The sequence below is a fragment of the Pelophylax lessonae genome (assembly GCF_965119305.1).
Source record: "Pelophylax lessonae genome assembly, chromosome: 6".
NCBI lineage: Eukaryota > Metazoa > Chordata > Amphibia > Anura > Ranidae > Pelophylax > Pelophylax lessonae.
In genome coordinates, this window is record NC_138773.1 from 135,685,698 (window position 1) to 135,701,083 (window position 15,386).

The 15,386-nt window shown below is 42.0% G+C and overlaps 1 protein-coding gene across 1 annotated transcript in view; it reads right to left on the reverse strand.

Moving 5' to 3' along the window:
- Window positions 1–15,386, reverse strand: part of SNX29 (sorting nexin 29) — a gene marked incomplete at its 3' end in the record, with an annotated part of 1,499,164 nt that overhangs the window by 539,720 nt on the left and 944,058 nt on the right. The window contains exon 11 of the mRNA XM_082261720.1: window positions 3,098–3,177. Coding sequence (XP_082117846.1) covers window positions 3,098–3,177 — 80 coding nt within the window. The remainder of the gene's footprint in view (window positions 1–3,097; window positions 3,178–15,386) is intronic.

A 15,386-nucleotide genomic window follows, 5' to 3' on the forward strand; every position in this document is an offset into this window, starting at 1 on the left:
TTATTGGTTGAGCCAGATGGACTTGTCTTTTTTCACTCTTACTAACTATGTAAAAAATAAATAAATAAATAAATAAAAAAAAAACACAACACTTGCGTTTGGTCCTCATGCATTCAGTGAAAGTGGCACATGCATGTGCAGTACAGCCAGCATAGAAGAGACTCAAGAAAGAGCAGAAGGACTTCCGCACAGCTGTGTGAAGTCCAGTAGGTCCAAGTTCCACCTATGCAGGTACATCAGGTTGTCAGGGTCCGGACTGGCGGCAGGTGACTGCACTGGAGGTGGATCCTCTGTGTCAGTGAGGGATTGGCGTGGACCGTACTAGAGGACCGGTTCTAAGTTACTACCGATTTTCACCAGAGCCCGCCGCAAGGCGGGATGGACTTGCTGTGGCGGTAGCAACCAGGTCGCATCCTCCGGTAACGGCTCAACCTCACAGACAGCTGATTCAGGCGTGGTACAGAAGGACAAGGCAAAGGCAGGGTCAGACGGAGCAAAACGTCAAGGCAGGCGGCAACGGTTCGTAGTCAGGGGCAACAGCAGAAGGTCCGATACGCAGGCAGGGAAAAATACACCAAACGCTTTCTCAAGGCACAAAAGGCAACAAGATCCGGCAAGGACAGGAAGGGGAAGTGGGTTTTTATAGGATTTGGACTGATTGGACCAAGCACCAATTAGTGGTGCACTGGCCCTTTCAATTTCAATGCAGCGGCGCGCGCCCTAGGGAGCGGGGCCGCGCACGCCGGGAGGAGGAAGGAACCCGGCATGCGCCGGGAGGCAGAGATGACGGGGCCCGGCGCGTGAGTACTGCCGATGCGGGGGAACGGTCGGGGACGATGACCGGAGCGCTGCAGCCCGCGGGACGCCTCGAGTGCTCTGGCGAAGCCACGGGAGCCGGAGCACTCGGCGTTACACAGGTATTTAGAAGCAGCATCCAGGGAGCATACCTCTCCTACCAGTCTCCCCCCCTTAGGCGGGCATACCCCCTGTAGGGTCTTTAGTGCAATGATTCCACCAGATGGATGCATTGCAGCTCTGCATCTGTATGCCTTCTGCAGCTGACTCAGAACAATGCACTATACAGATACCTATGTGAGTGCCTTATGCATAGTCCAGGGCCAAATACAGATTACAGGCCAGGCCTGCTTCCTCTTTTCAGTAGGTTTCCAGTTTACATTTTCCATGACAAAGCAGAGGATCAATAATCCGGGTCTGGAAAGCAGCAAAATTAGCCCCTTCTGACTCTTCAGGAAACTAAGAAATTTGTTAGATAAAAAAAAAAAAAAATCTTTCTCTAAAAACTAAGAAAATTTTTTTTCTCTCAGAGGAGAGATGTTATCCATAAGGCATGTTGGGAATGGGATGGGTTATACTGGGCTGTCCTTACAGCTTTGCTTTACTAATGTTCAATCCCCTGACGGTAGCAGCATATCCAAATTATCCTGAATACGTATTCTTATTGTAATGTTTGATTAAGAAATTGGGTTTCCAAAACTCGAGGAAATATTACTTTAGCACCCTGTTGGTGGGGCATCTGCAGGGCTCTAGATTCCTTTGTGTAGCACCCTCATAATATAGAATAGGCTGCTAGATAAATTTAGTTTGGCTTCTCTGTAATTAGTGGAGCAGGGGCTAGTTGCTTGGAGCGGTTTAGTATTTCACAGGTTTTTGTTCTGCTGCTAAACCCCCCCCCCCCCCCCCCGTCTTCTAGAAGTATAGTGAGATGGAGAGCAGAACAGACAACCTGAATATGTATGGGGCTCTGAACAATCCCTAGAGAAACATGCCCAGAAGGTGGTGAGGGAGTCCATCTGGGGCCTGGACATCAGGGTGCGGTGTTCCTGGATCCAGTCCTGTAGAAGGAGACCCCTGGGGCAGGACTGCTAGAAAAGCCTTTGTGAAGACACCGAGATCCCAGCTAGGTTTAGCTGGGGGGCCTATTTGCAGATCCATTGTCCAGGGATCAAGCTGGGCCAGGAGGAAGCTCACTGGAGAGAGCCAGTGGAATTTGGTGGGAAGGAGTCAAACTGTCCTGAGGTAGTGTGGGTCAATGACCCCCAATGCTGATGAGAAGTGACAGTTTGTAGCTTTTAACCCTCCGAGGGAGTACAAGTCACCAGCATCAATAGGAATCCTATGGGGGCATTCAATGTGCAGTAGTGCAGCCAGCAGTGCGAGACGTACAGCCAGAAGTTGAGGCCAGAAGTGAGGAAAGTTGTTCAGTTAATTTATCAGGGTATCCCATGATCCCTATCCAAGTTCATGTTCCAATAAAAACCCTAAAAAGAACCCAATCCCACCCTACCCCCTAAACTGTTTCCTGAGCTAGTGAAACAATGAAGAAAATGCTGTGTGCCTGGCTGTGTCTGCCCTAAATTAGGACCAAATTCCCCAGCAGTTCTTTAGGAGGTGCGCTACACATGCAGAACTGCATTGTGAAAAGAACTGTTCCAATTAGCTGCAGACAGCAGATGCATTTTGATCAGTGTGTGGGCTCTCTTGCTCGACAGAAGCCAGTTGTATAATTGACTTCTGTCATAGAAACACATTTGAATGTTTTTGCTGATCAGTGTACTCTGACAACTGCAGGTGCCACTATCAGAATAAAATATCTCAGCAGTAGGGATTCCTCCATCCACCTCATTTGCGTGGATGGAGGTATCTGTTCATTATTTTTTTTCATTCAGCTCACTGGCTGAAAAAAATAAAATAAAAAATAACTGTGTATGGACAGCTGAAGTGCAACTGAAATGCAGAAGAAAAAAATCTGACTTCACACCCTTGTCCAACAGGATTCTGATGTATGGCAGAACCATGTTAATCTTAGAACTGAATGGACAGAGATACAAACCCCTTTGGAAGCTCTCTTAAATTAATTTGATTTGTGTGTTTTGTCTGTACTTATTCAGAATCTTCTTGGGCAGAGTGCCCTCAATTTTAAAAACTAAAATAACTGCAGCTAATAATATAAAACCATACCTCAAGTGTACTTACCAATTTATACAAATGTTAATTTTTTTTTACACTGAAAGGTTCACACTCATTTACAGATTTTTAAAACATATTAAAAAATCAATTAAAGTAACAGAGCACTTACTGTCATTGTTTCCCTCCTTTTTTAGCATCTGCACTGCACAAACATATTTCTTAAGCTGAACTTTCAATACTTCATTTTCCCTGTAATACAAAATACCAAAACTAATCATTCAGATATATACATTTCTGTATATACTTATTAAAAAAAAAATCATATTCAGTGTTTGAGACAAACTGTTTGTGACATATTCTTGGGCAAAATAAATAAAGCGACATGCTGCCATTTGTACCCAACTGCTTAACTCACATGAATTCAATATGATTAGCTGCAATGGACATCTCCATCTTTACCCATGTTTTTATAAATCAGACCAATTCAGCTACGTGTTAAAGAGGTTGTAAACCTTTACATATAGTATAGTGCAGCGTAGTCCTACAAACAATCGATAGTAGCCACCAGTATATACATAAAAAAATATATATAAAAGTCCAGTTGGAAATAGTAAGAGAAGGAGAGAGTCCTTTTCTTGCAGGTGATGGAAAAAGGGACTCAAAGCAGACTTGGTGAAGAATTCTAATTCTATGTGCTTTCCTTGGTGCTCACAACTCCCACCACCAAGCAATCTTTGCCTCTCACCTTATAGCACCGACCCTACGGGGTCAAACAGCATAAATATCCTCTGTCGTGAGACAAAACTTCCCAGGTAATCAACAGGCAGACCTGGCGGGGTCAACCAGCATATCACCTCCATTGACCAAATGTACAACTCCGGAGTGCCTCCCCCAGTTTGTAAGACAAAATGATAAAGGATCTAGTGCTCTCTGTTTAACTAATCGCTTTATTGAATATTAAAGATAGATGTACACTCACTTTATAATAGCAAGAAGAAAGCCAAATGCAGAGCGTGCAGCGTACTAAGCTGCTTCCTGGTGTTTCCCAAGATGGCTGCGGGTCACCTGAAACCCCCCCCCGTACGCATTACGTCCTTCAGTAGGCAGAACTTCGTCAGCGGGGGTGAAACAGAGAGCACTAGATCCTTTATCATTTGATCAATGAGGAGTGAGATACCCTGGAGAGCCTTGGCTCTAGTGCACATCGCTGTATGGAAATCAGACTTAGGTAAGCATTAGGGAGGCTGAGGGGGGGCTGCATAGAATGCATGAAAACAAAAACAAAAGAACCTTCAGCCTTTACAACCATTTTAAATTAGCGGTCTTTGGATAAATGTCCCATGACAGCATTGGTCAATGGAGAAAAGAGTACTTTACATTGATGGCAAGTGTAAAGGGTTCCTTGAGCTGGTGGTAAGCTGAGAAGCTGCAGTACCCCTCTACATTGATAATAAGTTTAATGGAATCTTCCTTCCACTGATGTTCAGTAGGAAAAATCCACCAAAAATGAGAGATCATTGGGAAGAATGCCAGGGGGGGTTAGTGACAAGAATTCCCCTTACAGACATCTAACAAAATGTATGTTTATTTACCTGAGAGTTGTAAGGTGAGATTTTGCTGATCTCACACCACTGGCTTTGCCAGGTGACACTATATATAATTTTGCAACTGCCCATGGAACCCAAAGCAGTCTCTGGAGGAGGTGAGATAACCTTGTCATTCCACTAGTACAAAGCTCTGTCAGGGCAAGACATGAACTTAGGACATTACTTTCCAAACATAATCGCCATCTTAGGGCCATAAAAGCAAATTTTTTATGAAAACAAAGCAGGCAAACATTTTTCAGTTTAAATTAAAGTGGTCTTAAATATGGGCCATAAGGCCAGGGTAGGATGGAGGCTTTGCCCCCTCCACCTTGGTCTGCCCTACCCCGAACCTCCAACATTCTCAGGTTCTAGTATCTTACTCCCACTTACCCTTCTAATTGTACTCCTCCCCGCCACATCTTCACGAGCACTCCCCAAACTCACCTCGATTTGACGTTACACACACCACCGACTTGGCAAGAGTGGGCAGTTGGCTGTTAGCTCAACCGATACCTGTTCTGTTATCTTTGATGCTAGGGGGACAAGCCATACTAGACTCATAAATTCTAATTTCTTATTACTATGCCCCCATTTACTGTTCATGGGATCCATAACTACAGAGTCACTTGTTTTTCTCCTGGGGTCCCATATCCCTACCAGGCAGTGTTAATTTCGTCGACTAAAAAATTTTCGTCGACTAAATTAACACTATTTTAGTCGACTAAAATATGACTTAAACAATTTAGATTAATAAAATGCGACTAAAACTAAATTGGCATTTTAGTCATAAGACTAAAATACGACTAAAACTAAAATGACATTTTAGTGAAAAGATTTTGACTAAAACTAAATTGACATAAAAATTAACACTACTCTGCTAGTCATTTCTAAATCGGCAACACAATTCCATTGAGAGCCTGTAATAATAACACATTAAAGTTTGAAAATGTTTTGCACTACCATATAAGCATAAGTAAGGGGCATCTACTAAGCTGCTAAAAGAGAAAAAAATAAAAAGGCTTTTCTTATATTTTTTCTTAATATATAATTCTGGTAATATGTGCAATGACATTAAAGCCAATAGAGCCTATAGTTTTTTTTTTTTTTTTTTTTGTATTTTAAAGTTGTACTTCTGTTTGTCAAAAAGCAATATTTTAGTTTGTTTATAAAACTTGGTTTTATTTACAAAGACTTTATATATAACAATGGCTAAGGGCTCTTTCACACGGGCGTTCCGATCAGATCCGCCTGTCAGTTTTTTAGGTGGATCTGATCGGATGCCCATTCAGCCCTATGGAGCAGCGGATGTCAGCGGTGACATGTCCGCTGACACCCGCATCCGATCCTGTCCGTGAAATCCGGACGGATGGAAACCCTATTTTGCATCCATCCTGGGGATCGGATCGGATGAGAGCGGACAGTCGGCCCGCTCTCATCCGATCCCCCATAGAGAGCAGCGGGGGCTGTGACACCTCCTTCTCCGCACTGCAAGCGGAGACGGAGCTGTCATCCGCCGGCTCAGCGGGGATCGCGGATCGATCCCCGCTCAGCGGCACGGATCCGCCTACTAAGGCGGACCGTGTGAAAGAGCCCTAAATCTGTGTCTGTCTGTAGTGCATGTTCAAACCTTATATTATTACATTTTTACTCCAGGATTACATAATTAGTTTGGAAATTCTAGAGAAATGTTTAAATAATGCATTACAATTTACCTAAACCCATTCGATTTGAAGTTGACTAAAATGTACTAGAGATTTTAGGCGACTAAAATATGACAAAAACAATATGACTAAAACAAACAATTCTGATGACTAAAATATGACTAAAACTAAAATAGCATTTTAGTTAAAAAACTAAAACTAAAATGGCATTTTAGTCAAAAGACTATGACTAAAACTAAATTGAAATTTGCTGCCAAAATTAACACTGCTACCAGGCCCTATCAGTTTGTATAAAGCCTGATGTTGGCTAGCTTGTTTCCCCTGATATTGCATCTAAGCCTAGATGTACTCCTTTGCCAGGCCTCACTTCCCCTTATGGAGATGGGCGATCCTAGAATATCACCCTGCATTCTACAAACACCACATCGCACATGCAATATCAGGGCCTGATATTTGTCTTCATATGGTTCACCAGGCCTGCGAGCCGCCTAACTTATGTTTTTGGTTATTTTGTGTTTGCATTTGTTTGTGTCATTTTGACTCTCTTTGAGCATATTGTTGTCACATTGTATAAACCATGCTGGAATAAAATCCAATAATGTATTTTTAAATAAAGTGGTCTTTAAACTAAAAGCTAATATTTAATAAATTGCAGCTTAGTCAGGACATGCAGCGCGACTCGCACATGCGTACTGAGCACCCGGCTGTGAAGGCCGCAAGCAGTCACAGCTACCCACAGTTGAAATGCCGATGCCGGGGAGAGAAGAAGGAGACAAGCAATAGCTCAGGTGAGGACATCACTGGATTGTGGGACAGGTGAGTTTGTGTTTATTAAAAGTCAGTAGCTACACTTTTAATAGCTGGTGAATTTTAATAAACATAGAAATGACTGGGACTCCTCTTTAAGGGTCATTGGATTTTTGGGTTCTCCCTCACATGCACAGCCAGGAAACAGGAATTTTCCGGCATTCACTCAGTAGTTAAATATCAGTTTTGTTTTGTTTTTCTTAGGGGATAAACTTGGTTGGGACGATATGGGATGCCCAAAACTGTAGTTGAAGGTAACTTGAGGACTTTAAACTGTCTTTGCTACCAAAAATCACATGGCTGTCCTTCCGTAGGATAGATGGATCAGCTCAACTGGTGAAGAAAAGAGTTCAAAACAATGAATGCAGGTGCTTTCCTTCTGTGGAAAAATGCCAAGTCATCTGGCTTTGCTTTTAAAATCCCCAAGTAAGAGGTGTAGGGTAGCTGTGCTTGCTTTAACCACTTCAGTTCCGGAAAGTTTTACCCCCTTAATGACCAGGCCATTTTCTGTGATATGGCACTGCGTTGCTTTAACTGACAATTGCACAGATGTGCAACGCTGTACCCAAATAAAATTGATGTCTTTTTTTTTTCCTACATAAAGAGCTTTCTTATGATGGTATTTGATCACCTCTGCGGTTTTTATTTTTTGCACTAAAAACGAAAAAGCCTGATCATTTTGAAAAAAAAAAAATATATTTTTTACTTTCTGCTATTAAACACATACAAAAAAATGTAAAAAATCGAATTTCTTTATCAGTTTACACCAATTTGTATTCTGCTACGTGTTTTTGGTAAGAAAAAAAATCCCAAAAAGTGTATATTAATTAGTTTGCGCAAAAGTTATAGCTTTAACAAACTATGGGATAGATTTATAGACTATTTATTTTTTTATTGTTTTTGCTAGTAATGACGACGATCAGCAATTTTTAGCGGGACTGCTAAATTGCGGCAGACAAATCTGACGCTAAGTGACACTTTTTGAGGACCAGTGACACCAATACAGTGATCAGTGTTAAATAATATGCACTGTAACTGTATAAATGACACTGGCAGGGAAGGGGTTAACATCAGGGGCAATCAAGGGGCTAAGTGTGCTCCTAGGTTGGAATGGACTGACTGCAGGAAGAGAAAGATCTGTGTTCCTGATCAGTAGGAACACACAATCTCTTCCTTCCTGTATGACAAAACAGCCGTCTGCCTTGTTTACATAGGCAGACGGCTGTTCTGTCATTCCTCTTCACAATCACGGGTTTCCAGCAGCCACCACGGCCACCGGACCCGCAGACTGGCTCCCGCTGTGTCTAATCACAGTGAGAGTGCAGCTCCGGTGGGGTGCGCGCGCCTCTTAGGGCCCAAAAAAACCAAAATCACGTATATGTACGAGATTTTGCGGTCAAGTGCCGCCCTGCCGCAGTGTATGTATGTGGGGCGGTCCTTAAGTGGTTAAAGGGCTCTAAGCTGTCCCTCTGTAGATACATAGCTTGGTATTGCACCTGACTGCTTCTCCTCTATAGGCTCTGGGGTGTAGTGGTGGAAGCCACTCACTCAGTCCCTTTGAAAGACCCTGTAGCAGATGTGGTGACTGCTGAACAGGCCTCCCGCTGGAAAGGTCCCAAAGGCTTCCAGGGTGGCTCAGCTAAGCCTAGCTAAGGCTGAAAGGGTGTGAGGCTTCCTGTTCCACTCTCTCTTTCTCCCTACTTTTGCCCAGAGCCCCCACCATAGGGGTTCCCTGCAGGCGAAAGGACCCTGGACTCTGCTCCCACATGGGCAGGCTCCAGAATATTTATGGCCTGTCTCTCGACCTCCTGGGACATCCTCACCCAGGGATTGGAGGAGACTCCATAAATATTCAGGCTTCAACTCGGCCCCTCCCTCTTCTAAGTTCTAGAACTCTCCAGCAGTTCTAGAAGCTGGGGGAAGCGACAGACTCAGGCTTAGAGCTCTGCCAGCTAACTCTAACAATCTAACCCTGGCTCCTCTGGCTACAAAAAGAGCCCAACTAAATGTACCTACTGTACACAGGGGGTGGTACCACTAAAATAGAGAAGGATGACTTAAAGCTTTTAAATAAGCCCTTCTCTACAAAAGAAATTGAGGATGTTATTAGGTCACAACCACATAAATCGCCTGGCCTAGACAGTTACTCTTCCTAATATTGCATACTCTGAGAGTGTCTATAATACTGCTGTGTCTTCCAAATCTCTGGTTTGGAGACAGCTACCATAGTACAGCTACCATAATAACATTACCTAAAAAGCTGGTTTCTCAACAAACATTTGGGCTAACTTCTTTACTAAATGTAGATTTAAAAATCTATGCAACACTTACCACCAAAATAATAGCATGTCTCTTGCTATGGTTGATAACGCAAGATCAGGTAGGCTTCAATAAAAAATCTTTATTGAAGAATTATCACGCCACAGTGGACAAAGTGCAACATTTCAGAACCAGGCAGGACCCCTTCATCAGACATGTGCTAAATGTGTACAATGGTGCAAAAGTATTTAAAATGCTCTAGAGGTATTGGGCGGAGGTTGTGGGCTCTTAATGAGCTTTTAGATGTGAATCTATTAGTGAACCTACTTACAGAAATCTATATGCAACAATGTATAACTGCGCTAATAATGCTAAATTAGCAAGCTGCAGCTTCTAGTGAGATAACACAATTGTAAATAAAGGTAAAAAAGCTGCGCTGAGTAAATGAAAAAGTGATAATTAAATATCAAACATAATAATTAAATGTGCACAATCTGAAAAAACGTTTACATATTGAATAAAGTCCTTAAAAGTGAAGTGAAGTAAGTCAAAAAAGTCCAAATAAAGGTGATGAAAAAGTGAAGTAATTAAATAAAAACATGTGATATGCTGTCCTCCACCACAGTGCACTTTCCATCACAGCATGCAAATCTGCTTACCAGATATCGTATGAATATAAGCCAGACAACCACTAAAAAAGTGGACCGATGTACACAGATTCCAGCAGGATTATCCATCCAAAAAAGGGACAGAGATTGCGCAAAAAGGATGCCAACAGATTCAGGAAAGAGGCAACAAGTGTCATCCACAACAGCACTCCTCTCACAAATTCTAAGGGTCCACAGGGCTTCAGATATACACCATAGAAGGAGACAATAAAGGCTTCATAGTGTATTTCAATAAACAAATTTAATCCAATAAAAAAAGAGTAACAATTACAATATGTAAACAAATATGTGCTTAAAAACAATCAAAGCCGGTCGGCTTCTCGCTCTGCCCGTGTCTTCCGGGTAATGCTGGTGACAGGTGACGCATTTCGTCACAACTGACCTCTTCTTGGGATACAGGCAGTGTGCTGACTCCACCATACTTATAACAAACATCAAGGAAGCTCTGCCTCAGTCTGAACCACAGCATTACTAAACCATCGCCATGTTGGAAATGGGAACACTTGCCAATACTTAAAAAAGCCAAAAATCAAGAATTTAGAATAAAAAAAATATCTATAAAAGGGCAGCTCTCCAATATATTAAAGCGCAGTAACTCTGCAATAGATTGACCATACGAAATTAACCCTTAAGATGTCAATAGGCTAAACTACCACTGTAACTGCTAAAATCTATTAGAGCTGGTAAGTTGCCAATAACAAACACAGTAACTGCATAGCGTATTATTGCCAGGGAATTAACCCTTCAAAAAGCTAAATACCCCCGCTGTATTGACCAGACTGCCACAGCAAAGGCTCTCATAATTTGAAAATACGGTAAAAATATATATAAAAAAATCAAAAAATAATTGAATAAAAATATATAAAAAAAAATAAAAATTGGCAAAAGAAAAAAAGAGGATGTCAATCAATATATGACTGATGGATATATGTAAATCCACGGATCAAACGGAGTTCACATACAAATGTAGTAATTAAAAATATTTTATGAAATATCAATAAAAGCATTGACATCAACATTTAAACCAAAAGGCGCAAAAGTCTTAACCCTATGAATCCAAGACATCTCGAGCCCAGATAGCCCTCTCACTAAGGGCTCCCCCTTGCCAGTGGGGACTAAATTTATCAATGGCTAGAAAAAATGTATTGCTAGGATCCTTGTTGTGAGTTAAAAGATAATGCTTGGAAATGGAGTGCTGTCTGAAGCCCTTTCTAATGTTGGCTATATGCTCATTTAAGCGTACCTGTAATAGGCGCTTAGTCCTACCCAGACTTGTATAAAGTACTTGAAATTTCTACTTGAGTAAAAGTACAAGTGCTCATTCAAAAAGTGACTTGAGTAGAAGTGGAAGTGCTCGCAGAAAAAGTTACTTAAGTAGAAGTACTAAAGTATTCAACATTTTTTTTACTTAAGTATTGCAAGTAGTTTTTTCAAAAAATTTGCTACTTAAGTACTAAAAGTAAAAAGTACCAGTAGTTTTGAAAAAAAAATTCTACTCAAGTACTGAAAGTAGAAGTACAAGTACTGTGTTATGTAGTTATTAAAGAAAGAAGTAAAAAGTTTGAACATCATATTGTTTTTTATTATTTCAAATGATTTATTCAAATGATTAACCTGTGTTTGTTAGTAGTTTCTTGATGCACTTTAAGCACTTTAGCACCAATTATTTGTTTGTTTCATATTTTCTTTTTATTGGAAAGATTTGGTATAGCAGCTTTTATTATACACAGCCTTTATTTTTGTATGCGCTGATTTACAAATGACATACACATTTTTTTGAGCTTTATGCAACCTGCCATCTACTGTTCTGGCAGTGGTAATTTATGCAAGTAACTATGCAGCACAAAAAAAAAATATCGGAGTAGAAGTATCTAAATCATCGAAAAAATGTAGTGAAGTAAAAGTAGAAGTAGGAGAAAAAAATTCTACTCTAGGAAAGTACAGATACCGCATTTCGGTACTTAAGTACAGTACTTAAGTAGTTCTACTTCGTTACTATACATCTCTGGTCCTACCTATGTATTACAATCCACAAGAACATTGCAAAAGATACGCGACCCCTACACTGGAACAAGACAAACAAGGTCTGATAACATGTACTGCACCAGTACTAGTACAGATAAACTCTCTAGTACTTCTTTGTTTGCACTTATTAACTAGTTCCATACCGGCGCATTATAAAATGACATCGGCAGGAACACTGTGTTGATCCAGGCAGGCGTCATATGACGTTCGACCGGATCCGCTGCTCTACTGCCCACCCAGGGGCGCACAGCCCGGTGATCGGGGATGCGGCGTGTCCGTCAGGACAGCCGGTCACAGAATGTCAACAAAGCATGGTAACTAGCTGTTACCGTGTTCTTCTCCTCACACACTAATCCTGTGTGAGGAGGAGATTGCGGTAACAGCTAGTTACCGATCACAGTGCACCCCAAAACACACTTTTTGCCCCCCCCAATAAAGAGTACCTGTCACTAGCCCATCAAAGTACCTGTCACCAGCCCATCAGAGTACCCGAGTACCTGTCACCAGCCAATCAGGTACTCTGATGACAGGTACTCGGGTACTCTGATGGGCTGGTGACAGGTACTCGGGTACTTTGAAAAAAAAAATGACTTATTTGCAAAATGTTATAATAGAAACTAGAGTCAGTCAGGAGGGAGCAGAGGACAGAAGGCAGCTGTAGAGTCAGCAGCGACAGTAGGTCCACAATGTCAATTGGCAGGTCTGTGCGGGAAAACCTCAGACCAAACAGAAATAAACATAACCGCCAATTGCGCTTAACTTCGGTAAAACTAAAAGGGGTATATGCTAATGCCAGGAGCCTAGCTAATAAAATGGATGAGTTGGAAATGTTAGTACATGAGGAGGACATAGACCTTGTGGGAATAACAGAGACTTGGTTCGACCCCTCACATGACTGGCTGGCCAATATCCAAGGGTATTCGGTGTACCGGAAGGACAGGGTAGGAAAAAGAGGGGGAGGGGTATGTCTCTATGTCAAGAACAATATAAAGGTGATAGAAAGGAGTGACATTATGGATGGGATGAGCATGGATTTAGAATCTGTGTGGGTTGAACTCCATAGGGAAGGAGAAAAGGGGAAAGTACTTGTGGGGGTTTGCTATAGGCCACCTAACCAAGGGGAGGAGGTAGAGCTGGAATTTTTAGCACTAATTGGTAAAGTGGCAAAATTGGGATCAGTCATCATATTGGGGGACTTTAATTATCCCGACATTGACTGGGAAGAGGGGACTACACACTCACAGAAGGCCCGTCTATTCACGGAAACCTTACTGGATAATTACATGTCACAGTTGGTGGATTCCCCTACCAGAGAAAACGCAGTCCTGGATCTATTGCTCACTAATGACCCAGACCTAATCTCGGAGGTAGGAGTCCAGGACAACCTGGGCTCTAGCGATCACAGGATGATCACATTTAGTATAAATAACAATATAACAAGGCAAGTGGGGAATATAAGAACCCTAAACTTCAGAAGGGCAAACTTTCCAAAATTGTACTCATTGATGGAAAGGGTAAACTGGGACCAAACCCTGGAATCCCTGACCACAGAGGAAAAATGGGAATGCTTTAGGAACATATTAAGCAAAGGCATCTTGCAGTGCATTCCTATGGGAAATAAATTTAGAAGAGACAAAGCCAAACCTGGCTGGCTAAACCGTAGCGTCAAAAAACTTATTAGGGGAAAAAAATTGGCCTTCAAGAAGTATAAATCAGAGGGCACAGTATCGGCTTTCGAGCAATACAAGGAGGCAAATAAGAAAAGTAAACAAGAAATCAAGATGGCTAAAATCAACTTTGAGAGACAAATAGCAGAGGATAGTAAAAAAAAACCCAAAGAAATTCTTTAAATATATCAACAGCAAAAAAACTAGGGCAGAGCATATTGCACACATAATTAACAATGTGTAACGCTCCTGGGTTTTATGTATGATGTGGATTTTCAGCTGCAGAAATATTCCACTTCAGTAGTCATGTAGAGAAACGCTGAGACACCATTCCCAACTCTCAATGACTCATCATGTGTGGAGGATCTCAATTCAGCAAGTAAATACACACACTCAATAAGATGTTTCCTAGAGTGGCTTATGTATATAGTAACACAGTGATGATAGGCTGAAGAGACAGGTTGGGTAGAGATGGTAGATGACAGACACTTGAAAGGAAATGTTCTTGAAAGTAAGATAGTAGCAGATGAGATGCAGATAGGTTTAGCAATCATGTATGGTAGCAGATGACAGAGTAGCAGGTGGACATACAAGAGAGATCAACCCAGTGCAAGAACAGGTGGTAGTAGGCTCAAGAGCTAGCAATCTTAGATAATGCAGATGTAGTAATAGTCCTTAGTATGCAGAGCTAGATAGTGTAAGCTTTAGTATGAAAGTTATAGAGGTTTCCCCTACGGGGTACTTATCACTAATAGCAATGTAGCAGAGGAGAGGTTCGGCAAGAGCGGATGATCCGGTAGCGGGATACAGGGATCAGCGCAGCGTGGTTCCGACAGCGAGGTAAGCTTGCAAGCATGAGAGCTTCAAGACAGGTTAGCATCAAGGCACAAAGCAGTTTGAACGAACACATGTGAGTGAGAGCCGGCGATCTAAATAGCCATCAGTCCGGCGCTCAGTGATGACAGCATCAGTCTTAAAGGTGTATGCGCACCTTACCAAAAGAGAATGGTGGGGCGCATACACATATGAAAGAGTAATTAGGGTACCCAAAGGTACCAGAACATTACACAATGATGGGAGGATGGTTACAGAGGACACTAAAAAAGCAACCGTGCTGAATGCTTTTTTCTCGTCAGTCTTTACACAGGAAACGGAGGGGTACACTGACCATGACTGTATGGTTAGTAGTAATACACAGGACTTGCCACTATGGCTAACAGAGGGTGAAATCAGGGAAAGGCTGGATAAACTTAACACAAACAAATCACCAGGTCCGGATGGCATACATCCGAGAGTACTCAAGGAACTCAGTAAAGTTATATCGAGACCACTGTTCCTGATCTTTGCTGACAGTATTAGGACAGGAGATGTACCAGGGGATTGGAAGAAAGCTAACGTGATTCCGATATTCAAAAAGGGCCAGAGGCATATCCCGGGAAATTATAGGCCTGTCAGTTTGACATCAATAGTATGTAAACTTCTGAAGGGGATGATAAGGGACTATATCTTAGAGTTTGCTAAAGACAACAACATCATCAGCAGTAATCAGCACGGGTTTACAAATGGGCGTTCTTGTCAAACCAATCTCTTAACATTCTACGAGGAGGTGAGCTGTGAGCTAGATAGGGGGAGACCAGTGGATGTGGTGTACTTGGATTTCGCTAAGGCGTTTGATACAGTTCCCCACAAGCGCTTAATTTATAAAATAAGGTCTGCAGGTATCGATAGCAGGGTTTGCTCTTGGATACGGAATTGGCTTAAAAGGCGTGTCCAAAGGGTAGTAAT